We start from the raw sequence: 27,890 nt of genomic DNA, 5'->3' as shown, positions 1-27,890 counted from the left end.
ATATTAACTGGCGAACCCCGGAAACGTTGACGCTTAAAGGGACAGAGGAGGAATTTCAGGCAAAGGTTGAAACAACGAAAACAGCTGCGAGCACAAAAAAAGACAGGCACAGAGAGGAAGGGACGTAGACACACAGCAAAGCGAGCGAGCTATGTGGCAAGACGATACTGAAGCTCTCTGATTATTTTACCCATCAGACATCCAGAGCTAAGGCGACTAACGGCTTTTAGCGTCGAAGTCGATTTTCGCCCCTTTAACGTTAGCTACCTGGAATCCGACAACGCAGCAGTCAACACGGCAGAGAGATAACAAAAAGGCCAAACTCCCAGACGACAGGGACGCGTCAGTTCAGACTGTGTGTTGCCCCTCCTGAATTCACCTTTTTTATTAGGTGAGTATGATTTTACTAATCCTCACATCTGACTAGCTAGCTACCTATTAATCATCTGCATTGTGTGAACTTTAAATATAGCCATGTATGGATATTGCACAAATGTTGCAGTTATTTAGTAATCCCTGGATCAGTCATCATTTTCTTTATCAATCAGTGAATCTGAGCAAAGAATGACTGGAATCCAGCCTAAGCCAGCTGATGACCTGCCAGTATCTTGCAGGGTGCAGGGGGCGTTCCCCTGCTTTGTCTGCTTTGCTCACTCTTTCTTTATGTATGTGTGTGCGTGCGTGCACTCTGCGGTGGCGAGGGACGAAGTGAGGGATAGAAACCCCAGTGTATCAGTCACCGTCATAGGTATGGATGTCCCATCAAAATGCAAGTGTAAACATTTAATTTTGGTATAACTGCTGCACACTCATGCCCTCCTGGGATTGTGCATATATGGGCTTTGCAAGAAGGAGGGATCAACAGCACTGGCATATATCTGTGAGATTATGACTGTAGCTCAGCGGGTGGAGTGATGATGATCACTGTAACGCTTACAGGGGAGAGGATAGCACTGAGTACAGTGGGCGTATTGTTCCCTTGGATTGCACTTGGGAGTTGCATCGCATCATGCAGTGAAGGGGGCATTGATGTTGGCATTGAACCCTATTTAAAGTATATATAAAACCTATGAAGTGTTTAGAGTCAGTTATTACAGTGTTATTATGCTCAGCTGCAAAGCACTTCCTCCCATTGTCCTGACAAGCATGGCATGATGGCTCTGACATACACATTACACCTCATGTGCATACAGTCACACTCACTCTACATCACCTTTATAGCACATGTGCATATGGGAGTCCACCAGCTGTTTCACATGTATATAAATAGAAGATTTTCTTTACACACACACTCACCCACATTGCTGCAGCAAATCCATCTACAAGTCTTCATTTTTCACTCTATTGCTTGGCCTTGCGTTGGTCTGACAGCCACCCCCCACCTCTCTGTCTGTGAGAAACCAGTGGGCTTTGTCCTCAGCTGAGTGTGACGTCATGCAGATCTTTGCTGTAACCAACCGTGAAGGCGAGGTGCATGTTGTTCAGCAGTCCTTGGTCTGGGCTTGTCCTGTGCACAATCACACTTTGACTTAAGTTCTTTAATGTTCAAACAAGATGGTGTGTCTCTTCAGGTGAAACAAAGAAACTGAGAAAACCGTCTGTCTCACATCAAAAGAATAGGAAGGACGGTAAGCATCAAAAACTCAGCAAGGATGAGTGTGGGACGTTTTTAGCATGGAAGGAAAACAATGCCAGGAATCCCCAGTGATGACTTGTCTGTTTGTCTCAAAATGTATAACTACTAATATATTCAACCTCAGGGAAAAACATTATATGCTCCTGTGTTTACGTCCCAGCCAAGTACATTAAATGAAGCAGGAGTGTGGTCTTGAGATCCCGTGTGTTTTCTCAGGGAGCATATATGGAGCCACCTACCTTGCTAAGCTGTTTAGAAGATGACTACATTATCAATATGACGCTTACTTGAGATTTAGAGAGACAGATTAGGCCCAGACTAGCAATGTTACAGCCTCTGTTAAACATTGGCCTGCAAGTGTCTATTCTTACTTTACTTACAGTTCAGCTGCAGTATACAAATTTATTCATGTGTAGTCCGGGTCATCATGTGTTACATCAAAGTTAAGGAACACCATTTTTGCTGTGGTCCTCTCTGCACCCAGCCTATGTACAATACTGGCTGAGTGGTTATGGCTCATGGTTGCAATTCTCCTTTTTAGCTTCTGTACCTGGCAGCACTTTTTTTTTTATGCGTGTGTGGAAAGTGGGGGTGGTTATTAGACACTCTGAGCTGATGAAGGCTTGTTGTCAGCCCTCCAATGTGTCTCTGCAGGATTTGATGTCAGAGATTACAGCTGATTATGTGGGTTAGATCCAGTACTCAACAATGCTCTGGGGCTATATTGATCTCTGGTGTGTCTGTTTTTGTGTCTGTATGTGAGAGTGAGTGAGTGAGTGTGTGTGCATGCACATATTGCACTTGCATCCTTATCTGAGCTAAATTACCTCTCTTAAATAAAGAGCTATTTAACCACTAAGGGTTGGATTTAAGGTTAAGTGAAAGAAAGCGCTCCACAAATGTAGCCGTATTTGTATGTCACTGTGAATACATGTTTTAATACACAGCCTTAAGTCAATCACTAAGAACCAGAACTGGCTGGTACACTGACAGGAACAATGTCTTTCTCTTTTCTGAAAATACAGAAATGCTACCTCGTAGCTTCTTTATACGTCAGTATGAACCTTGTTGATCTGCCAGCGCTGTGTAAAAGTAAAGGTCCTCCTATTCACAGCAAAGCAACACTGATAAAAGATTTCTTTTTATAATTTTCTGCAGAAGCCCAGATGAAAACATTTATCACAAAGATTAAAGGCAGTAGATGGCATTACTAGATGTTTTTCATCGCGTAACCCCTTCAAGGGTCCCAAGCCTGGGTGATGCTGTTTGCTAGGCGATACCTTGTTCAGCCTAGGGTCCAAGCTGAGGCGGCTTGAGACGAATCATAAAATTTACCAGTGGACAGGTCAGAGTGCAACATAAACTGTGAGTGTGTCTCTGTCATATTCATGTCCTCACATTTAAGACTTCCAAGAAAAAGCTTCCAGAGTGAAGACATTTCAGAAGTGGTCTGTTATGAAGAGATAAAGACATTACAGGAAGCAAGGAAGCTTTTTTTTTTTAATGTTGTGTGTAGGATAAAAGCGTGTGTGTGTGTTTTCTCTCCTAAATAACAGCTTATTCCCCAGCATCTAAAATAACACCTGTGCAGCTTTGACTGGTGCACCTTTAACCCTGAGACCCTTCACTCTGTAACCTCTGGTCGCTTAGATTAAGTGAGCATCTGGAGACCGTTTCAAAGGTGGTGGAGGGTCTAAATCTACTGACAGCTGGAAATTAGAAAATAATGAGATAGACAAGTAGCAGTATTTGATTAATTTGAGCTTTTCTATTTCAATGTGTTACTTCTAAGTACAATAAGTGGCTGAGACAGGCTTTTCACAGGTATCTGATCAGGCCACTTCAGCCAGGATTGAGCAGCATTTTAATATAGCGCTACTGATTGACCTTGTGAAGAGTTGATTCTGTTTGTTAGATGCTGGAGTTACCTAAATGGTTGGAATTGCATGGTGAACAAACCATGGAAGGCAGAGCCACAAACTCTTAACTTGATAAAGTATCAATTTAGAATTTTATTGACCAATATTTCAGGAGATATCGCCCCATTGAGGATCAGCGCAGTAGTAAAATACCTGCAGGATGGAAATATAAATATTCAGAACTTTAATTCACACCCATGTTTCATTATTAGTAGGAAAACAGCATCATCATCACACCTTTTTGAAAGACAATCCCATCTGTATTAGCAGCCTGCTCTCCTTTATTCAAACACAGCTGACAACAGAAGTCCAGAGAGAGAGGGAGAGAGAGAGAGAGAGAGAGGGAGGAGGGTGGCAAGGCGACAGAACCACCTGCTGAATAAATCAACGTGGTTTGACATTACACCCTGAGAGGCAAAGTGCAGTTCTGTACAGCGTGGGTATGTGAGAGTTTTATCTCTGGCTCTCTTTGACTTTGTGAGTGTACATTTTAGTCATTTATAAAGTAGAAAATGCCAAACGTCTACTGCAGAGCTGAAACGATGACTCAGCTAATCGATTAGTCATTCAACAGAAAAGTAATCGGCAACTATTTTGATCATTTGCTTTGTTGCTGTGTCAAATGTTCCATGTATTCCCAAGTTCCAGCTTCTTAGTCATGAGGATTTGCTTTTTTGTCTTATTCAATAGTAAACTGAATATTTTTAGGTTTTGTATGCTTTTTTTCAGTATTTTCTAATATTTAATAGACTAAACAACTACTCGATCATTCAAGAAAGTGATTGGCAGATTAACCAGTAATGAAAATAAGTTAGTTGAATTTGCTGGTTCAAGCTTCTAAAAAGAGAGGAGTTGCAGCTTTTCCTCCATTTAATATAACATTATACTGAATATCTGTCCATTTAGGACTGTTGGTTGGGCAAAACAAACTGCCCTAGTTGAGGAACGGGGGCAGAGCTACAAACCAAACTAATACACAAATATTTCACCTGAAATATCTAGGTGGATAGTGGAAATTATACAGTGGGTAGATTGCACCAAGACAATTTACCACGGCTGAAAAACCACATTTGGCCAAGGGCTGTTGGGTTGTTACATTAATTTTGCATTGATATTCTTTGTTGTTTTGGTTTTATTTATGCAAACTAGAAAACAAATCTAGTGTGAGTTGTTGTTGATGTGCCATCTGTGTATTTTGTTGATACCGAACTTTGCAGCAGGGCTTTACACTCATAATTGAGTATAAATAAGGAACAACCTCTTGTGTGTTACTGTTATCACAAAGATGTCTAAAATCCAGTGCTGGGAGCCTCACAAGTGACTTGAGTTTCATATGTAATCCTATTGAATGACTTAGCACGCAAATACACAGGTTACATAAATACCTTTCATGTAGGCTGTGAGCCATTTAGTCTATTAATGTGACTTCCGCACACACCTCAGAATCAATGTGTAGATGTTGGAAGGCAGATGAATCTCTGTGCATTATATAGGTCAACGTAGAGCTTATCAAGCTAAGACCTGTTCACTCTCTGCCCCTCTCCCTCCCTCCCATCCTTGTCCTGTCCCCTCTGTCCATTACTCTCAGCTATCTTGTCATTTGTCTCGTTCCTCTAGTCAAAGCATCAAAGCCCTCCATCTCTCCGTGCTGATTCTATTTCCATCTTTCCATCTTGCGGAGGCTGAGTGTGTATGACAGGACTGGGCCTTTGCATGCATCATTTGTCACATAAATTTACTTTCATCTAGAATGAAAGAAGATTCCTCTTTGGAAAACTGTGACACCCACTCTTGGAAATTCATTAATGATATTGTTTTACATGCTGGAAGCTTTTTTTTGTTGCATTGATGTTTGGAGTATATATACGTGAATTGACACTGGGGGTGTTGGGTTCAGCTAACACAGTCTGTTCCCTAGTCATGTTTTTCCTGATACTAAAAGAACGCACACAGTTGTGTATTTCCTGCAGGCCTGAAAGCATCAGTATGTCTCATGTCCTCCCAGAGAGTTTTAAAGCTGTGGTATACAGAAAACACCTTCAAGCAATACAGGGCTGTACATGTGTATGTGTGTCTGTGGGTTTGTTTTCCACAGTTAAAGCCTAAGTGAAGTGAGTGCTAATCACACGGTATAAATAAATGGGGCCCTCTTTTGTTTATCATTGGGGCATATCTGCGTCTTTACTTGTTTTCACGTGCTTGTGGTTCATTAGTGTGCTGTTGTGTGTGTGCCTGGCTGATGTTGTGCCATCAGAGACGGGGAACAGCTGAGACATTTTTGTCTCAAAGTGCCTTGTTGTTTCAGTTAAACTGACCGTAGAAATCAGGAGTAGGTAATTAAGTAATTAATAGCGTATGTATGAACTGAAGCATCTATTTAGCCATGCTAGTGGCATGGATCTGGGGATGGCAGTGTTTATTGCTCAGTCAGTTGCTAGGTCCGTTGAACAGTCGGTCCATAATTTTGCTCCAGACTGATATCTCAAATGAAGCAGTTACACCCTATAAATTGTACTTTTATGTGCTGCTTGGGTTTGATATTTGCTAAATGAAACAGCTGGCAGTTTTCATAGAAAGAGTTAACAACAACACATATTGGATCTATGTCCAACTTATTTACGTTGATTGTGTTTTGTCTAGTTGCCTATTTGGATTCTGATGCATGTTAGTAGCTGCGAATAGTGTGTGTGCAGCCCTGCCTTAGGCTCAAACACAGAGCAGCAACTCTTGTGGTACCAAAGCTTCTCATTATTAACTGCTGCTTAATGACCGCAAGCGTGTGTGTTTGTGTGCGTGTGTTTGTGTTTGTGTGTGTGTGTAGAATGATCTCTGGATTAACCCTAGCCAGACCCCTCTCTACCCTTCACCCTTTAACACCCTCCACCCCACCCCCACTCTGTACATGTGTGTTCATAAACGTGCACGTGTGCAAGCGTCACTGGTCTTTTGGTTAAGCTTGTCTTCAAGCTCATTGTAAAGTTGAGCTTTGTTCTTCCTCATTTTTCACATATTCAGCTGTCCTAAAATGAGCACACACCTCTAACAAATGTGGGTATAAATGAGCTCTCACGGCTAGTGTAATCCTCTCCACCATCCACTTTGGCTAGTGACTAATCATCAGTGAGGTTGGCTGGTTAAATAGTGACAGTATGTCCTGGTTAGGTATTAGTGAGCTATGCTACAAAGAAAGTGTTTTTTTTCCCCTCTTCCTTTCACTGCCCAGATGGCAGGCTAGACTACTTTCAGCCGCTGCCAGTCTGAGTGGTGCAACACCACGCTGTGCGAGTTCCCCAAGCATGAAAGGGAAAAAAAGGAATTGATTTTAGACTGACGGAAGATGCACACACAAAAAAAAAAAACGGAGGAGAACGGAGGAAAGAGAAGAAACACACATAGACAAAGAGGTGATGTTACAGAGAGAGACAGAGAGGTGAAAAAACGGGCAGCTGAATTCAGGGTGAAGAAGTGAGGTCTGAGAGGGAAGGGAGGCGAGGTGGAGAGAGAGCGAGCAAGCGAGCTTTATTTCCTGTCCTCCACGAATAGGCAGCATATTTCTCTGGAACATTCCATCCTCTGAGCTGGCCCGGCCTGTCACCAAGACTCAGGGTGCCACACTCCTCCCCATCTCTGCATTTCTTCCCATTGCACTGTCTCCCTTTCCTCACTGGACGTATCAGGCGCTGCTTGATTTTTATTTTATTTTTTTGTCTTTCCACAGCAAAAGTGAGCTAATTATCGAGTGTTATGTCCAAACTTTTTTTTTCAACCAGACACTCAAAGGTATCACAGAGTAAACCACTACTCCTGCAAATGGAAAGGTTAAATATTACATTGAAAAGTAACAAAATCATGACATGACATTAGTGAGAGCTGTGGATGAGTAGTTGGAAAATAGTAGTTCATTTTTGATGATGGATTGGTGTTGAAAGGAAGACTGAATTAACCTCAAACTCTCATTATCTCTGTGAGGAAGTTTAAACCAGATTACAGGATACACAAAAGAAAAGTTTCTACACTTGCAGAATCAAGTCATCTCGCGCTGGATTAATAGACGAACAATGGACATGTTTGCAGAAGTGGATGGAGAGACATATTTGGTAATGGAAAAACAAACAAAACTTATTTCAGGAATGCTTTATTTGGACAGTCTGGTGTTTTTTACATGGACTCCCAAAAAATCTGTGTTCAAGAATGTCTATTTGCTACTTCCGCCTAATTTAACCCCAAATCATAAATTTAACTCTGACAATAACAAAATAAAGCGTGAACCATTTTGGGATTGGTCAAATATATCTAGCAAATTAGCTTAAATGGCAAAAAGAGCCAGGTATACACATATACACATATTTACACAGTTTTTTTCCTGAGCACTAAAGTTAAATGATTGTGCTTAAATAGGCTCTCAGCCTCTTTTCAGCATAGTGAGCTTATTTATCAACAGGCAGCTGGTTAAACATACCCTTCCAGAGAGAGTTCATCTCACCAGATTGTTACGCTGCTTTAGAAATGCAAATATGAAGAGAAACTCCACAGGAACTGACTATCTGATAAAGGTAAAGTTGTGGTTATATGGGATTCTCGTTGGGGTTATAGCTGTTAGACTGGCAGGTAAAGCATCAGTTGCCTGCAGAACAGGACACTGGTCTGCAGAGAAATAAGGGCTGAAATGTTGAAAATAGAAAGCAGCTAAATTTATTACCATGTGGTGACACATAATAGGCTGATAAAAATAGAAAATGAAGACTAAGATAAAAAGCACGTGCGGTATAAGTGAGTGCCAGTTTTAAATTTGCACTTTAAACTTTAACCCTGTTAATGGTGTAGCCCTCAAAATGGAAGGGTGTTATATTTCTTTCAGTTCAAAAGGGCACTGTAAACATCAGCCTTCCTACAATATTTCTATGTTATTACATGACATCCAAATTGACTTAAATGTTACAGGAAAAACAAACGAGTTGCATCACAAAATTCAAATGGATTTGAAGTAGCAATTCAATTTGTGTGTTATTTCCTGGTAAATATTAGCTGTGAAAATTTTTTTTGGCACATTAGAGCTTTCCTGATGTCCACTGTTTGTCCTCTCCTCGCTCTCTCACAACACACACATATGTCTCCATGTGTGTACCACTAACACACTCCTACATGCCATTAGAAACAGACACCCAACACGCGCAGGGATCCACGCCTCTTTAAACATGCAAAGTATTACACAGAACCACTGCTCCCACCCCCCACCCCCTCGGTCACATACACACACTTTCCTTTCCCACCCTTCCTCCACCTCCCCTCTTCCTCACCTCCTTTTGTTCTCTCCCTCCCCGAGAAGGAGGGTGAATTGGACCTTGTTTTCGATATTTTAAAACTGGCCATTTGAAACTGTGACTAACTGATTTTTCTCAAAGAGGTTTGTAGCTGGTGGTAGAGTCAAATCAAAGTTCTACAGTTTTTCAAAGCTGTGGCTGTTTTAGAGCTGGTGGGTAACCCCCCCACCCCCGACTCAAGAAAACACACAGCTGGTGTCACTTTGAGAGGCCTCGAAAAACAACGTATGTGTCTGTGTGTGTTATGCAGTGTTTCATGTGCCTCGATTGAAAATCCGACCCTGTCGTAGTCATATAGACATCAAAACAAACACTGCCATGCTCTCACGTCAGGATTCCATCAATGCATGTGTTTGATGGAATGTGAGTGAGTGAGTGTTTTCAATGCTTCTTTCTCCTCAGCTGCACTCAGAGTGCCCTTGAATGGAGGAGGGTCTTAATAGAGAAGACACACCCTTTTTTCCCCAAATATGGGGAGCAACATGGGCTCTTAAAGGTACAGTGTGTGTGTGTGTATGTGTGTGTGTGTGTGCGCACTGAAACACAAGATCATAAATACAGTGCTGCTTGCTAGCAGTAAGCCCCCATTATTATAGTTTTTTCTCTCTTTTTTTTTTTTTTTACAATCTGTGCTGTCAAAAGCAGCAGCTCAGCATATTTGAATATAGAGGCCTCTCCTGATTTCAGTCTTCTCATGTCAGTTTATCTTCCTCTGTCTGTCTCCGCTTGCTGTCTCTGTCTTCTACGCCAACTACCCCCCCCCTTCCCCACCCCCCCATCCCCACATCTCTATATTTGGAGGTATGTGGCTGAAGACGTGTCTTGTTTTTCAAACCTCCTCTCTGCTCACTTTTACTGCTCACACACATCCTCCCACACAAATGTATGCATCCTGCATCCATCTACGACGACATGCGTGTTGAGCTGAAGCAATAAGTTGATTAATCTATAAGTTAGTCCATCAGCTGAAAATTAATTGATAATTGATTAATCATTTCAGTCAATGTTTGATCACAAAAATTAAACATTCCCTCTCATATCTTAGGATTTAATATTATTATGTGACTTGTATGGTAGTATATTGAAAACTTTGGGGTTTGGGAATGTTGTTCGCATAGAAGATTTAGATATGCCATAATAACAGACAGTTTTCACTATCCTGCAGCATATTGTTGGCACAATGTTTAATTGATTAACAAGGCAGCGAGAGTGCAAATTTGGAAGCCAGTATTTACGGTATTTGGCCTGGTGGCTGCAGGTAACTTCACATACTAACATATTACTATCAGTATGAGTTTTTAAATGTAAAAACCAACTGATGTAAGAGTGTAGCACAGTAATTTTCTTTATTTTCATGAACAAGAGAAACTGTATTTGTACTTATTTTGTAATGGAGATGATGCAAATTATTTCCTCTTCTGAACAAAGTAAGCTGTCTAAACCATTTTTTCCTAACCCTAACCTTAGAGTGTTAAAATGACAAGACTATTAAAGTCATCTTTATTTAAATAACCCCAAATCACACATTCATCTCTGAGAGCTTTATAATCTTTACATCACACTGAGCTGATGAAGGAAAACTCAACACAGCTACACAATGTCCTCTCCATCCTTCTCTATACCAGGGATAACAGCAGTTCGGCAGCAACTGGCATGTGTACATTCTTCATCCTGTTTTGGAAACAGACATGGGCTGTCACAGATGGAAACTGAGCACGAGGTAGACATACAGTAAATGAGGAGTATGGGACAGTGACAAGACACAGAGAGACAAAGAGCTATCAATAGGTTTGTCTCTCTTGGGTCGGCCAGAACACATCTGTTAATATCTCAACCCTGGTTTCCTAAATAAGGACAAAAGCATAAGTGGGTAGGTGTGTGTTTGGAACAAGAGGGCCGATTTAAAGTTGTGTGATCTTGACAACTTCAGGTATGTTTTGTGCGCAGTGCTTGAACTTGCGTAATCTCCACCCACAATGTTCTGTGTGTGAGGTGAGAGAACGCACACAAGAGTGTGATGCACTTGTTTGCACTGTGTGTGTCGTTTAACCACACCACTCTGTTCAAAATAGTTCTTGCCCAGTCAACATGCTGTTCCTTATTAGCTCACAGATGGCAAGAGACACACACACACACACACACACACACACACACACACATACACACACACACACACACACACACACACACGAGGGCTGCTCCTGGTACTCAGCTGATAAACTTTTTCACATTCATTTCATTCTCTATCTGTACTCCAGCAGCAGATAAGCCTTCTGCTTTTAAGCTTGTGTAGGCTATAGGTGCTGTGCACCTTTCATGCTACACACTTTGTTTGTGCCTTTGTGTGTGGGAGAATGAAGACACACACACGCACACGCACGCGCACACGTACACGTACACATACGTGTGTTGTGGGACGAGATCAGACAAGTTAGACACTGTACACAGAATATAGTTGAAGCTGTCAAGGACACACATTTAACACATGAACACATACACACAAACACACACAAACACACACAGACAGTGTTTGGGGAAAGTGCTGTTTTTTTTTACTTCTGCAGAACAGGCTGAGCAGGAGCAAGTGGGCGGTGTTTCAGCTCACCGTGCCTCCTCCCCCCCTTTCACTCCTTCCCTCTGGCCAATCAGGAACTCAGCCACTACAGCTGACCCCCCTTTTCTCTGGCCAATCAGCTGGCACTCCCTCCCCTTTCTTTCCACTGTATGCCTTCACTGCTGAGTGAGCAAAGCACACCTTGCTCTATCAGCTGAGAGGAAACAGACACACATACACATACAGAGAGAGAAAGAGACGGGGGAGGAGAGGAGGGGCCTGGGAGTAGATAGAGGAAGAGAGCAGAGGGTGATGAAGAGAAGGAATGGGAGGAGAGGAAAGGGGGATTGCTAGCATGTGGAGTGGCTTTTGTATTCCAGATATTTTGGAGGGGCGCGAATGAGAGAAAAGAAGAAAGAGGGACGGAGGGGGGGGAAGCTCGAGAGAGAGAGAGAAAAGGAGAGGGAGGGAACAAGCAAGACGGGTGGGGGGGGAGAGTTGCTGATGGGCTTGTGATTTGTGTATGTGTGTGACTGAGGGTGGAGAGAGGTGGACAGGAAGAAAACAGAAGAGAGACACAGAGCTATTGCAGGCTATTGGGCATCCTGACAAAACAACTTGACTTTTCTCCGTCTTTCTCAACACCACCTATTCAGGAGGAAGGAAGCAAAGAGAGACAACAAACTCGGAGAGTCAAGAGAAAGCGAGAGAGGCAGCCTGACCCAGTGGAAATAGAAACACAGAGGAGAAGGAGGAGGAGAAAAAGAAAGAAAACACACAGCAGAGTCACCCATCCAGCCACCAGGCGAAATAGAGGAAGGAAGGAGAGGCAAAGAATGAGGCAGTGAGATAAACTCCATCTGTCTGAGAAGGTGAGCGTCACAAGTTCTCCTGCTGTCACGTCAAGTGTCCATTGATTGCTGTCATATTGTCAGCTGGGCTCGGGTGACTCGACGGCTCCAAAAATGGCTACATGAAAGTGAGGCAGACAGACAGACAGGCAGGCAGACATATAGACAGAGGGAGGGAGGGAGGGAGAGACAGAAAGGGACCCTGTGTCAAACAGCATTCTCAGCAACTATGTCACTGAGCCAGCTTAGTTTAGACGGCCATGACTCCCCAGCCTGAGTGCCCTGTGTGTGTTGACAGTGTGACACTGTCTTGCTCAGAGGTTTATCAGTTTCAGTCAACTTTGCCTCTCTCCATCTGTCACTTTCATGTCTTTCTTTGCCGCTTCCTGTCTCTTCTGTCTTTGTGTGACACTCACACACACACACACACACACACACACACACACACACACATGCAGTCAGCTGTCAGCCTATCCTGTAGTGCAACAGTGACATCAGATTTACAAACTGCAGATGGCTCCTGTAATCTAATCAACAGGTGATTGTTTGTGCAGGAGCACTTGGCAAGTTTTGTGTGTGTGTGTGTGTGTGTGTGTGTGTGTGTGTGTGTGTGTGTGTGTGTTTTTTTATCAGCCTCCAGGCAGAGGCCTGGGAGTAGCTTGGGTGGGGTCCTGCAAAAAGTTGATGAGACAATTGAGGCATTTGGGAGGCTGCTAACCTCATGCTGATGCTATCACACCTCTGAGTGTAAAGAGTTGGCTCAGGACACAAGGGCAGAGTACAGCTGATCGGCTACAGTACACAGTTTTCACAAAAATCCCATTCAAGATGATAGCTCATGTCACCGATTGAAAAAAATGTAGTATCACATAGTCTATAACATGGAGAGTTAACCCCCATCCAACAGCCAAATGCTCACAAGTCCCCACCTCTTTCTTCTAAGGAGTTAGTCAGGGTATTGTCAAGTTTGTGTGCAAGATACTTTGGCAACTGAGCTAACATGTAGCAATTTTTTTTTTTTTTTTACATCTGTCATAGTTTGCTTATTGGGTAATTCTGTCATTTGCTTATACAACTCTATCTTAAAAGAAGGACATTTAATAGAATGTTACCTTTCTTAACAAATAGGTATGTTTTTACCTGTTCATTTGTTAAAGATGAATAATAGAAACGCGCCCAGGACACAGCCTCCTTTTTGTTTTGATTGGTACTTGGCACTTCTCCCTTCTGAAGGCTATATCTGCCTCTGCCACTGAACTCATTTTTATATCAAAAGAACATGCATTTGAGAATGCAAAAAGTTTTTGATTCAAACATCTGTCTACATTGGACTGAATGATATGAAAGAAATTAAAAAAGACCATACAGTATTAGTGTCAAAGGCATGTAACCTAGTTTGGGATCTAGAAATGATTCACCTTTTTTTTTTTCTTCTTTTTTCTTTTTACTGTTCCTAAAGGGGAGGAAAAACATCATAAAAATGGCTCAGATTTCCTCAAAAAACACTGTTGTTTTACTTGTTTAAAAGCAACTCTGCTGGTTTTTGAATGTTGTGGCTCTACACTACTACATTCCTGTGTAACACATAATATATTATAAACAAATATAATAAACAAATTATGATAAACTAAAAGCAAATTTAGACAACAGTAAGATGAATTTAGACAGCAGTAAATACAACAGCTGTTTTTCTGCCATTAACTATTTCTTAAAGGTGGAGTACAGCAACTGTTAAAGAGCATGCAGACAGAAAATCTGAACTATGCGGTGGCTATGTCTGTTGCACTTCTGTAAGGGAGTGTAAACCGACTCAAGTTAAGAGTTAATATAAATGTTGGTTGTATTCTCCCTGTGTTAAATTTTTTTAATTGAATGTTTTTTTTTTCTAACAGCTGAAAGAGAGAAAGTGATGGTGCTTTGAATGACGTACTCTGTGTGTGCCTGTGTTAGTGTGTGGGCACACTTGCAGGCATCATCTGGGTGTTGTGATGAATGTATACAGGCCAAATGTCAGGGTGTTTTCTGAGGATAGGTGCTAGCTGTGAACTCTGCCCCCTTCACCTCCATACATTTTACTGAGAGATGGTTTTGAGGTCAGAGCAGTCAGCATACCTCTTAATGGAAAGTTTGTGTTTACAGTGTGCGTGTGTGTGTGATTTATTCCACTTATGTGCAACTTTTCAAAGCTTCCAGGGTTCACAGGGTCTTAAATGTACTTTTTCCTGATTTGCAAATGATTTTCTGAACACACTGATGCTACTGTTGCCACTTCAATAACTGATGATGTATCTCAGTCTAACAAGCTCTTAATACTTTACCACCACTCATAACACCACCTCTCTCATGATGATGAAATGTGCCGCTGCACCTCCTGATGTGCTATAAATCATCTGACTCCAGACCCTTAGCCGTTGACCTCACGTCCACAGTGGGCCTGTGCCTTAAGTGTGCTCACACACTCATTGACACTCAGTGGTGCTTATGCACAGGCGTGTATACATACTTATGAACACACAGGCTTGCACCTATTTCAACACTTAATATCCTCCTTGAAGGATACGACCATCTTCTGAACAAAACGCTTGAGCTCCACAACAGGTATGTCTTTAGGTGTCAGGTACGGAAAAGGTGCTGAACCGTTTTATCTCAGTCCTTAAACATGACTGTAAATGGAAACACTGCTAGTGTTTGTTGATGCAGCTCCTGAGGTTGGGATGCTCATGTGAACTTTTTTAGTCCACAATAACATTTAGTATCCAGATCAGGTTTTAGACTGCAAGCAAAACTCCCCAGAAAAAAATGTTTCCTAGACTATCACCGTAATGTTATCATTGCCAGAATGGTAATTTCCCCTTTTTTTCTGCTGTGCATCTTGGCGGAAAATAAATGAGACAGAAGTTCTTCCTTCGTAGTCCCATCTCATTTTCCTATTGATTGCTGTCGGAAAGTCATTTCCCAGGTTTGATCATTAGCTTATCTATTTGAATGTTTTTGTAAGCGGGACTGAGTCTACTCTCATTTCGATCCAGAGCTAAGCCTTGGCCAAGGCCAACATGGCCTTGTTTTTTTAAGATTTAGTCCATTGGTCCCACTGGTCCTGTACACCACTTTACTGGCATTTCTTTTTTTTTCTTTTTTTTTTTTTTTCTCATTTATCTTTTTCTTCCTTTGTGCATACAAATAAACCTTAACCCTAAAATGTGACACGGTTACCCAGAGTTAATTCATTAGGTATCTGTGAGGGTTTTATATTTTTAAGCCTTTTAATTATAGCTCCAGTGTAAGGTCTGATTATTGTACTGAATACTGATTTCTTGTTACATTCATGTACAGTACGTTCCAGCGTGCAGCTTTTCTACACGGACCATTCTTAAGAGGGAAGTCAGGGGACGGCTCTGGTTGCTCTACAGGACTTTTTTAATCTGAAAAGATTCACTACCATGTACAAAAGGCTGCTTTTTGGTGCAGCTGAATTTTTAGGCTGTGAGTTAACAGGGTTTATGTACCGTATGAACTCTGAGTTGGCCCTGACATTGTCAAGCTCTACCTGTTCCTGCTGTATTTATACTTTGCTCAAGGTCATTGGCTTGGCAGTGGTCTGCCTGTTTGCCCATCCTCTTTCTCCTCTCTCTCTCTCTCTCCTTTTTTCTCTCTGTCTCTGTCTGGCTGTTGTCAGGTGTTTCTGATTCCTTTTTCGGTCATCTCATGATTTCTACTCTTGCACTGTGTCTTTCTGAATGATTACTTGCTGGTTAATTTCCAGTGATGCTAAGTCAGTGTCACATGGAGATTGCACCTGGCCTGCCAGTGATGTGTAACATCTTCACGCTTCATGTCAGCAGGATTCTGTCAAGGAAATATGACATGAATTTTTAGGGTAATGAGTTGTTTTTTTAAATCAGTGATAGCTAATGTAAAGATTTCATGTAGAGAAGATAACTTTTTTATTTTACCCATATTGGGGAAATTGGTCCAGCTAGAGTATTTAAGAGCTTTTAAGTTGTCAGATCTAAGCTTACACACAACTCCAGCAACCTGAAGCCTTTCTTGGGGTCAAGCCAGAGTGTCTCCCCTGCTCTGCTGGGTCCTGGGTCGAGCCTGAAAAGGGCTGGGAGGCCTCTGCCAGCCTCCTTTTCAGCTAGTCCAAAATAAGGGCAGAAATCAAGTGGGGCCTAGCACAGATCCTTTGGGTACTCCCATCGAGCTCTGACACAGCCATTAACTATAAATACTCACCGCTGACTCCTCTCCCATTCTTCCCCATCCCCCACACCCTGCGTCCACCACTGGGCACTCGCTCAGGAGACTCCACCTGTCCTTGGGGGGACAAAACAAGAGGAGGGGATTCCTTGTATTGTGTTACCAGAATTCATGTAGATATGTCATACTGCCTATCTTTTGACTTAGTAAAGAAATTAATCAGATATCCCTGTTTTGCCTTGGACGGTTGTGGTTTTGCTTTAGACCATCCCCCAGCCTGAGAAGTATCAGCAAAATAATCAAATGCCCTGGTTTATAGTATTTGTCTTCCAAATGTCCTGGCTTGGGCAGTGGATATGTGACTCATAAATGTGTTCAGAGACATTAACATTTTCCTTCCTGTTCATATTCCAATAAGAAAACAATGAGTTATAGCAGAGACAATTTCATGGCATTTAGGCTCCAAATGCAGTTTTTTGTGGTGTCCATGTGATTCTTTGTGTGCTGTGATAGGACAGCATGATTACCTTATGATATACCATTATAATGCAGCTGTATATAATCAGGTTATAATGTACACAGGGGCAGTGAAGAGTCAGTCTGTCCCTATTTCCCCTTTATGTCACTGTCTGGATCCCTCTCATTCTTGCGTCATCTTTGACAGATAATCCCTCCTTTCTTGTTCGAGTTGAGGACTGTATTGTCCCAAATGAATGGGGAATTTAGTTGGAGCAAAGCTATGAAACACAATATAAGCTCATATAAACACTATTTGTCACCCAAGCAATTTAAATGCCTGCCACAGGTCACCTAGAGTGCAGCTATGTAAGTGATACCCCCTGTATTACTTACCTACTTTGATCATTACATCATTTGTATAGTAATTTAGGGATTTTATTCAACATCCCTCATGGCTCCACCTGTGGATACATTTCAGATGTGTGTCAGTGGAAAATACCCATGAACAACTCTCATTATCTACATTTCCCTTTTCTTACCAGGTTTTTCTTTCCTCTTGCTTGCATCTTTAGGCATTTGTCATAACTTGCATGTACGTAACAGATTCATGTGTCATCACTGTTTCTTTACGATGATTCAAAGGAAAATACGAGAAAGTGAAGTAATTAGTTGCTGTAATGCATGTCTCAACAGGAACCAATTGTATTTCTCTTTTTTACTGATGTATATGGGTGCCAGCTGAGTGTTAGTCAGATGAGCTCTCCCTGCTTTTTGCAACAGTCCTCTACTCTATCATATTTTACATTTGAAGCTCTGGATGAAATGTGGAAGTACTTCAATCAAGTTATTTTCCCTGCTTCAGGTCAACAGAACACAGTGTGTTGAAATATTCATTTTCATGCGTTTGTAGATATTTTCTTGGAAGAGCATCTTTGCCAGTCTACCCCAGCACCCGTAGCACCCTCCACCCTCCACCTTCTCTCTCTCTCTCTATCTATCTCTCTCTGTCTCTCTCTGTCTCGCTCTCTCTGGCTCTGCTTCTTTTTCTCTGTCTTTGTCGCCAAGCACAAAGGAGCCGTTATCCTTGGGCTACTGGTCACCATGGCTACTGGTGCCCCCCACACTCCCCACCCCGCTCCCCTCCCCCACCCACATTCCCAAGTTCTGGTCCAAGTGGGTCGGAAATGGCCCGCTTTTCTTGGCCTCACACCATTCAGTGCCAAGTTAGCAAAGGAAATATCAACTCTCTGCCCCATGAGTTGCTCCTCCATGTTTGATCCTCGAGCCAGAGAGTTTTTGTGCTCAAAATGGGATAAGTTGACTTGTTGTCTACTTGCACGACAAGATAGGTTTGATTATTTGAGTTCATTAACTATTATTTCATTGATCTGTCTCTTTTGTTGTTCTTCTCATGTGCTTTTATCTGCAGTGTTGTCAAGTATGAGGACGTGACGTCTGTTTCTTTCTTTTCTTAGGATATTTAGAGTGTGTCTGCCATTGTGTGTGTGTGTGTGTGTGTGTGTGTGTGTGTGTGTGTGTGTGTGTGAGGAATACTCCCATCTTAATGACTGTTAATGGTAAAGTAAGAACAACTGACTGATGACTTTTAATGTCCTTCTGTGTTTTCAGGGATTCTGGGTGGAATGACCCTGTCATGATGCCACAGCCATGTCACACCCCACACTTAGGTGACCAAGGAGGACATGTCTGGCTATCAGCCAATCACAGAGGGAGCCCCAGTAGAGTTACGTCCGATTCTGGTGCAGAAATATTTCTTCTCAAGAGCCTCCTGAATCACTGACACTCCGCCCCTCTGGTGAGTTTTAGCCCTCAGGTTGATGATTTGTTTCAAGTAACTTGTTGCAGACCAGTGTATGATAAATTTCTTTTTTAAACAAACAAATATAGTTATAATAATATAGTATAAAGTATTTCATGTGTGTTGACCAACTGGTTGCCTGACCAAGTTGCCTGACCAAGTTGGTTAAAATCTTTTTTCCCTCTTAGAAATGTGTCTAAGATGTTCAACAAGCATGCCGTCAAAAGTGGAATGTTTTCAGTTCTCTTGCAGTGGTGCATTACACATAAATATACTGTAGTAACTTTTCTCTAATCTTTTTATTTCTCTTCAGGTCATAACTCCTGTCCCCATCTTCACTCCTTCCTCTGGAGTCCTCACTGTTTCCTGATTACCTACTTTGGGATGTTGGCATTGTTTTTTGGCAGCGGCCATGGAGATAGACAGGTTCCTTCAGTAGGCCATTTTAGACACAACTTCCAGATGTTGTGCCAGATGCAGCTTGTCCACACGGGCAGAATTAGACAAGGACGGGCACAGAGGTGAGATACTGATCTTCGGCCTTATTATTCTATTAGACAAGAGACAAATGAGCCTTATTTTCTGCCTAAACTCTATTATGTCTATTATTTTTCATGCTATTTTATTTTTTTCCTTCACTCGTATTGTATTATCATATTATTCAAATCTGTCCTGAACAGTAATACTGTATTTTGTTCCTCTCAGGTGCTGTGCGGTTCAGCTTCCTGTTTCACACTGTTTGACAATATCACAGCAAGAACTATAGGACTTCCTATTCCTGTGGAACATCTTGCTCTGCCTCCTGGCACTAGTGAGGAACCTACTTGACCTGTTGCACAAAAGTTAGTCAAGACTCTTATCCTCCAGCATAGAAACCATGCGGCACATTCACGTGGAATTAGCCCACAAAAAGGCTCCATTAGAGCTTCCAGCCCAAGAGGGGGACCTGCCTCCACCTACAGCCCCAACACAGGGCCTAGACCCTGGGGTCAGACCAGGGGTGCCTAGACACTTTGGTCAGGAGGAGTTGCGGCTCCAAAAGGTCTACCAGCTCTCCATTTTCTCCCAGTTGGGGGGATTTTCTACCTCCACAGACTCCAACACTGATGCCCAACAGAGGCATGTCCGATTGGGTGTAAAAAGGGGGCTCGAGGAGCCCCAGTTGACTCATAAGCGCCCTCACCTGGGAGACTCCTCGGACAGGGAGGCACTAGAGGGAGAGGTCCTGTGTGGGCCAGCCCCAGCTCAAGGTGTTGGGATGGGGTTAGCGATGGGCCCTGGTGGGCCTGGTTCTGTATACTCTTGCACACAGATGGAGCACAGAGACTCTGAGGGGGGGCTGTCACCCAGGTCCCCCCCACTCTCCCCAAGCCACACTCCCTCCCGACGTCCAACTCAGCACAATCATGATAAACCCATTCCTGATGTATTTGCCCCACTCTCACCTAAATCACCACCAATGTGTGACCCACATGGGCATCTCTGTGACCAGGGCCACTCCCTCGGAAGCTCAGCCAGGACTGAGCCTCCTAATGGGGGCCGCACACCCAGCTACTCACTAGGTAGCCCTGGAAATGAGAGCTGTACCAATGGGTCATCTGGAGGCCAGCCAAGCCCCCACTTATATGAAATGTCCACATATGAGACTCCCAACCCTGCCAGTCCCACCAGCCCTCCTGGCCCTTTCTCCCCCCCACACCACACAGAGCTGCAGGAACCAGGGGAGGCCACTGAATGGGAAGTTGGACTTGAATCCTCCCCACCTGAGCGAAGTGCCACCCAGGCTGCCTCCTCCTCTTCTAATGGCCTGGCTTCCTGGGAGAAAACACCCAGCAGTAATGGCCACCGTCTATCCTCTGGAGGCCACTGGCCGGCGAAAAAGAGGCTGCTGTCCCCAAGCGACACAGGGGAGTCATGTTCAGAAGATGAAGGACCCTCCACATCCAAGAGAAGCAGGCTGTCATTGCTGGCTCCAGGACTTGGCCCTGCCTCATGTCGCAGCACTGATGCTAAAGCTGCCCCTTACTGGAACCACCTGCTGCCCTCTGCATGGGACCGGCCCAAGGTTAGCACAGACACATACATACAAAAGCATACATTATACATACCCCTTGGAAATTTTCTTTGAATATTCCAGTTTTCCAAAACAACTGCATCAGCCTATAGATCCAACTACTGTACTAGCTAATAGCTAACATTAGCTGTTATGCTAAAAACAAGACACCCATGGTGTGAAACTAAATATTCCTACAGTCCTAGTATTATTCATATCAAAAAGGATTTGAAGGAAGGAAATTAGAGTTGAGGAAAACGGTTTTCTGTTTTTTTAATGACCAGATGATTCAGTTTCCCAACCCTAATTAAAGGAGCTATTTATAAGTTTAGCTACATAGCTAACGTTAGCATTAACAGCAGTTTACTTAACAGTCTAGAAGAAACGTTGCAAATTCAGTATCAAACGTCATTCCTTTACTCACCAGGAATTGTCTCCAGCAGTGGAAAGCAACTGCAATGTTGACTCTCGTCTCTATCATGTCTTTTCTTCTACTGAAGTTAGCACGCTAACCAGCTAGCCCGAGCCCGTCTCATCACTTTCTGATAGCAATTCACTGTAGACTCCAATCTGCCCTGAGGATGTAGCACTGCTCAGAGGGCATATTATAACCTCTTGTCTTGTAAACGCAATGATGCCTGAAGCTCTTGTCAAGCAGCAATCACCACCACCCGCACCCTGTAAGAAACCACGTTCAGCAGCAGAGAAAACTTACAAATAGCCCTTTTAACAACAACTACAAAGAGGCTCCAGGTGATTTTACTGCAGCATACGTTAGAAAAACAGCATGTGCACATTTGCATTTAAATACCATTCTTTAAGACCCGAAAACATTTAGGCTCCTACTATGTGAAGGCTTCTAGTACTTTGAATATGGAAGTAGCTGAGTAGCTGTTCAAAGTCAGCAGTTGATGGTAAGACATCTGTGAGCCTTGGCAGTCCTGGAAAAGTAGCTGAGGCATAAATAAAGAGAAACTAAGGGAACGAGTAAAAGTGACAGAATGAAGTGATGGCCGGCTCATTATCACACCACACTGGAACAGGCTGAGTAGCTCCAGAATAAAGCCCATTGAGGTAGGGTCCATTGTTTCCCCCCCACATGAGTGTACTGAGCCTCTCACACACATGCACACACATAACCACACACAGACACACACACATACATACATACATCCTGCTTAAAAATGGTTCTGGAAGTGAATTGGCCATTTTTGAACACTGGGAGGCCAGAAAGAGCTTTGAGTGTGTGGGTTTGTGGGATGGGGAGTGTGTTAATCATGACAATAGGGTTCACTAGTTCACTAGTTAGGTTCCATACAGTGGGGGGATCACTTTGGCTAGAGGTGTTCAGCGTATGTGTTAGGGAAGCACAGGGAGAAACAGATAGATGTAAGACAGATTCAAGGACAGTGAAAGGAAGACTTAAAGAAAAAGATCAAGGCTGACAAGTGATACTTAGAGTAAATAAAAGCTAGAAAAAGATATTTCAGAGACACAGCAAGGTGAGACACGATAATATTCTACCATGCCATATGTGGTTTTGATCAATTGTGATGAGGAGGCGACCAGCTGACAGAGAGCTTCAAGCTCTGTAGAGAGCCAGTGTAACCAAGGGTTAGCTAACACCAATAAGCTAACGGTGAGTGAAGGGCTTGCTGTGAGCAAATGGCTAGCAGGTAGTGTAGCGTTGGCTAGTGACGAGTCATCTGACAGTTGGGTGGCCTTTAGGATGAACGGCAGCCTGGAAATGGGGAATGTTTGTGCGCATGACACAACATCAAGTAGTCAGTGCTCAGTAAGTAAGAGGACACCTGAAATACACAATTACACATCCAGATTTCTCTCACAGACACGTTTAGATTTTTTAACATTTCAAACAATTTAAAGTTTCTGGTACAGATTTGTGAATAGCTAATTGACGAAAATTTGAATGTTAATAGACAAAAACAAATCATAATTTTCCTTTTTCACCAGACTGCCACAGACTGCACAAGATCAGGGAGACGACTGAAAAGTGGGCTACGGTTGAAAAGGTGAGTCATCCATGATATTATTGTAAGTTATATCATGTAATTAAAAAAAAATCTGCATAAAAAAGACAAGATCTAACAGGGAACAGGATTTAAACTTAAGCAGGTTTTTATGTTTAAGTCCAAGCACACATGTGGATGGATGAGATCAGTTCAGTGTCAGTCAGATTGACTGTAGCAAAGTAAACAGTGGGAGTCAGAGTAGGTTGTATGTTATTCTAAATTAAAGGGTTTTGTGTCTGGACTTGAATACTCAGACACACTCAGAGGCATGTGACATGTTGGTTAAAACAAAATTAGTGTAATCTTAACCACTAACCACTGGTCTGTTTTGTGTGTTTTTGTGGTCATATTCAGTCGGCAGCTGCGCAGCGGCAGACACACAGACACCGGCCGCTCCACACGTTCCAGCTGGCCTTCGTCTTCCATCAGCAGATCACTACTCGGCAACTTTGAGGTACAAATTTTAACAATTGCTTTTTACTTTCGGAGACAGAAGCAGATGTGGGTCATTTTTCATAAGGACCAATATGAAGTCTTTTAAGTCAGTGTTTTATTTATATACACAAGTTAAATCAAACAAGTTATATTAAAATAATAAGGGAAAGTAAAAAAGCACTAAATTAATTGCAAAACTACATTTTAAAGAGGTTTTAATCTATATTAAACATTTCGAGCAGGACTTTAAGAAAGATGGAATATTAACCTTTTTCGTGAAAGTTAGTTGTATAGTTAGTTGCATACAATTTTAAAGCGGTTGCCGCTATTTTTGAGCCTGTGTATCTTGAATATCAGTGAAAAGAATCGCACTTGTTGGAGATCCTTCCTGTCCTGAAATCTGTTTTTTTGGGTCCTCCTCTTTCTGAAAGTAGGCCTTGCTGTTTTTCTAATTAATGCAGAGCCTCGCCAAGGATTATAAGGATTTACAGTAAATGCAGAAGATTAGTCGGTGCCAAAATGCAATTGGTAACATATCTATTCAATTTAATTTCAATTCATTTTTATTTGTATAGTGCCATATCAAAACATACATTATCTCAAGGGACTTACAGGGTAACGTGGAGACCTTACAATATTACAGAGAGAAACCCAACAGCTCCCATAATGAGCAAGCACTTGGCGACAGTGGCGAGGAAAAACTCCCTTTTACCACTAAGAAACCTCCAGCAAAACCAGACACAGGGTGGGCGGTCGTCTGCCTTGACCGGTTGGGTTATATCTAAAATATTAGATTTACTCCTTAGTGTGTGTTTAAAGATAATTTATTGACATTAAAATAAAGTAAAACAAGTTACAATGTAATTATGTCAGAGAACCCTTCTTTTGGCTCACATTGCTGTTGGCCAGCAAATGCATATTTTATTACTGTGTTCAACACTGCTTTGGATTCAATTAAAATAAATACATGAAATATGATTTTTTTATGGATATGTCCCAAGCATGACTCCACGGTGCAGCAGCAACCTGTTCCTAATAAACTTTATACGGCAAGTTTTACAGTATAAAGAGTTTTAAAAGGCTCTTGTTGATGACTGTATATGCTCTTCTCTTTGTCTTACGTGTTGCAGGAGTCCATACTGAAGGGACGGTTCTCCCCGTCTGGCAGGATTGAAGGCTTCACAGCGGAGATTGGCGCCAGCGGCTCCTATTGCCCACAGCACGTCACCCTGCCCGTGCAGGTCACGTACTACGACATCTCAGAGCACAGCGCACCCTCACCCTTCCTGGTCAGTCTGTGTATATGCGTGTCTCCTAGATATATACTGTGATTGTGTGGTGTTATGTGTGTGCTTAGTCAGGCACAAACAATAAAACCAACACTGTTTATTGCTCATGGCAGACTTGTTTGCTAGTATGAAAAAACTGCACCCATTAAAAGAAAAACAAAGTGAAATAAGAGATCAGAACAACTACCCAAACAACAACAACCATAGATTTGGCGTCAACAACGTTGATGTTGGCTTGCTCCCTCAGAGCCAGATGTAAAAAAAATGATGCGGTACGTTTTTTCTTTCATGCATATACCATGAAGCCTTTTCCCACATCTGTCCACATCAGCACTGAATACTATACATTCATCAGATATGTAATCATATAACATAAGCTCAGAGCGTACGTAGTTAAGGTATCCCGAGCATTAACATGTGAACAACTTTAGTCATACTTAGAAGAAGTCTTAAACTGTGTGTGCTGTAAGACTAGAACATTTGGAAGCCAGCTGTTTTAGCTTTCTTAGCTTCATGCCTCATGATGACTTTGAGTTGTTGTGTATAAAAGTGGTGAATGTAGGGCCTCTTTTGATTCTGCTCTTTGAACTGTTAATCACATCTAACGTAATATGACTACCCCCTTAGCTACTTTTGTAACTGCAGCAGAATATGTCTGTGTGCTTTCATTTAGGATTTTTTTTTTTTTTTGTGTGTTAAGTGTTTTGGATGATGAATTGGTTCTATGTGCAAAAGTGACAAATGTGTCTCATCATCAAACCAGATCAAACCAGAAAAGAGAATTACTGCTGTCACACCACTTCTCCTTAAAAAGTTTAATTTCAGTACATTTAATCCAGACCCTGATCCTGATGTAGAAGTTCACAGTTATTAAAATCCATCAAAGAATAAGAGTTATTTCATCATGAATAGCGATTGAGGATGTTTATTCAGTGTCACGTCTCTCTCCCTCTCAGGGGGTGATTTCCCTTGAGCCTCTTGGAAAGAAAGGATACAGCATACCCAAAGCAGGGACCATTCAAGTGGTAAGTTTGTCTTTTTTACTCTCCGTATGCTCAGCTCACTCTTTGCACAGGAAGCTAGGGCCAGGTTGCCCATGACAATGTTTGAAAACTTTTAGGTATATCTCATCCCTGCTTCCACAACATTTAAACGATGATGATATACAATATGTTGATATTGAGATCTTTTCTTTTTGTGGGTTGAGTCATAAAAAAATATCCTTTTTAATAGTTGAATTAAAACCACTGCTAGCTGTCTTATTTTTTCCCGTTTGAAACACTGACTATGGTCTTGCATTTCTCCTCAGACCTTATTTAATCCCAACAAAACTGTGGTGAAGATGTTCCTTGTGACCTACAATTTTGGCGACATGCCGGTCAATCACATGACCTTCCTGCGCCACCGTATCTTCCTGGTGCCTGTGGAGGAGGGGGTTGAGGGGAAAGGCGAGGTGTCTCCAGTGGGCGGAGTGGTAGACAGGAAGAAGATTCTCTGCTACCTGATACATCTCAGGTACGGCTGAGGTTTCAGCAGTCTGCATTACTTTTTATACCTGAGATCCTGACTTGACTTCAAGCTTGTAAGATAGACTAACATTTATTTTATATATTTATTTAATTATTCATATACAATATGTTTGAGATTTTCACTAAATGCTAGGAAATACTAGGAAACTATTTTCCTGCATTGGCAGTTATTTTCTGTTGTCACAGCAATAACATTTTGTGTAACATGCCTGTTTGCTTTCTTGCCAAGAGTTAGATGAGATGACAGTAAACACATGAAGCTATAGCCATCAGCAGATTAGTTTAGCTTAGCGTGTAGACTGGAAACAAGGAGGAACAGCTAGCTCTGTCATTGTGCCCAGCTAAGAAAAAGTTGTGCACATAACCCTGGAAGGAGGGTTTTGTTTCCTTTGGGCAGAGCCCAGACTATTTCCAGACTTAATGCTAAGCTAATGTATCTGGCTGCTGGCTGTAGCCCAATATTAAATGGACAGATATGAGTGATATTGATTTTTCTCATCTTACTCTTGCCAAGAAGAAAGCCAACAAATGTAGAAGCATCCCAGAAGTATTAATTTAGAGCTTTGTTTCAGTTAGTTTAACAGTTTTTTGTTGAGATAAAACAAAGAGTTTTGCTAACACTGGTCTTGGTTCTGCCCCTCCCAGATTCCAGAGCTCCAAATCTGGGAAGATCTACTTGCACAACGATATCCGGCTGCTATTCTCCCGCAAATCCATCGAAGTGGACACAGGGATCCCTTATGAGCTGAAATCTTTCACCGAGGTGCCAAGAAACCCTAAATACTCCCCCCGCGTGTGACCCGAGCTTGACCCTTCGACCCTCCCCAACGCCAATGCAGCCCCTCCTGTGCTTCCTAAAAGGGAGAGAGGGAGGGAAACAGACAGACTGCTAGAATGATGGACACAAAACTTGAGAAGACTGAATGAAACATGACACAAGTTCACAAGACACACGTGCACATATGTGATACAGTGTTGGTCATTGAAAAAGTCCCCCTTTTTTATGCATTTAGTCTCCATTGAAAATTCAGATACAGATATGAAATGTCACTCAAACCAAACATGGCATTTCTTGTATCTTCCATTCAGTAAAATTATAAAAAATATTATATATATTTGTGTAGGAGCAGTCAAGCATGCACGCAGTCAAAAGCAGGACTTTTTCAACGCCTTCATCTGAACAAAGAAAGAAATGCACAAACACTGACACACACACACACACCAAAATAGACCGACAGGACTCACGGACAGCACATACCACATGCGTCACAGCTGAAAAACTTCTGGTGGCGAATCTCTGAGTTCAGTGTTAACATGCATGCCTTGTGACTTAAACACCTGAATTTTCCTCTAGTGCCGTATCACACTGTCCTTCACTCTGCCTGCAGCTCCAGCCGCCTCATTGGACCAGTCATTTCCACAACTTTGGATCTGACAAAAAGCCACAAACAATAAGCACATCCCTGATTGTGGGGATTAACAAGATGATTACCACCCCCCCCACCCCCCACCACCCTTCGCACACTCACACACTTCCTGACCAGCGGAGAGGAGGTGAGCAGAGACGCAAATACTAGAGAAAGTGAGGGCTGAGTTAGAATCAGCCATTTTGATTGGATGTCTTATCATTTAACACAAAATAAAAACCACACCAACACGATTTGACCAAACTCAGGATGTCTGTTGAAGAATAAATTTCACTTCTTATCATGGTACAGACCACTGTGTAGACTTCAAGCCAGGAGGGTCATACCATGTCATGAAAAACAGGGGAATCCAGTTCATTTTAATG

At 42.3% G+C, this 27,890-nt stretch overlaps 1 protein-coding gene across 3 annotated transcripts; it reads left to right on the top strand.

The window, feature by feature from the left end:
• The first annotated feature begins 53 nt into the window (after positions 1 to 53).
• LOC130169892 (atos homolog protein B) lies at positions 54 to 27,356 on the top strand. 3 transcript variants are annotated; one of them, XM_056376936.1, is made up of 11 exons: positions 54 to 391; positions 12,087 to 12,302; positions 18,570 to 18,756; positions 19,073 to 19,280; positions 19,465 to 20,824; positions 22,787 to 22,845; positions 23,200 to 23,299; positions 24,411 to 24,569; positions 25,526 to 25,594; positions 25,879 to 26,084; positions 26,744 to 27,356. In XM_056376936.1, the coding sequence occupies exons 5-11, from the start codon at positions 19,637 to 19,639 to the stop codon at positions 26,895 to 26,897; spliced, it is 1,935 nt and encodes a 644-aa protein (XP_056232911.1). In that variant the 5' UTR covers positions 54 to 391; positions 12,087 to 12,302; positions 18,570 to 18,756; positions 19,073 to 19,280; positions 19,465 to 19,636; the 3' UTR covers positions 26,898 to 27,356. The 3 variants fall into 3 exon arrangements, with proteins under 3 accessions (XP_056232911.1, XP_056232913.1, XP_056232910.1); XM_056376938.1 differs by lacking the exon at positions 12,087 to 12,302; XM_056376935.1 differs by lacking the exon at positions 54 to 391 and having other exon boundaries at positions 11,920 to 12,302.
• The last annotated feature ends 534 nt before the right edge of the window (positions 27,357 to 27,890 follow it).

This window comes from Seriola aureovittata, chromosome 5 (genome assembly GCF_021018895.1).
Source record: "Seriola aureovittata isolate HTS-2021-v1 ecotype China chromosome 5, ASM2101889v1, whole genome shotgun sequence".
In the NCBI taxonomy this organism is placed as follows: Eukaryota; Metazoa; Chordata; class Actinopteri; order Carangiformes; family Carangidae; genus Seriola; species Seriola aureovittata.
Note: the sequence above shows the minus strand (reverse complement) of the source record. Positions and strands in the feature narration are given on the sequence as shown.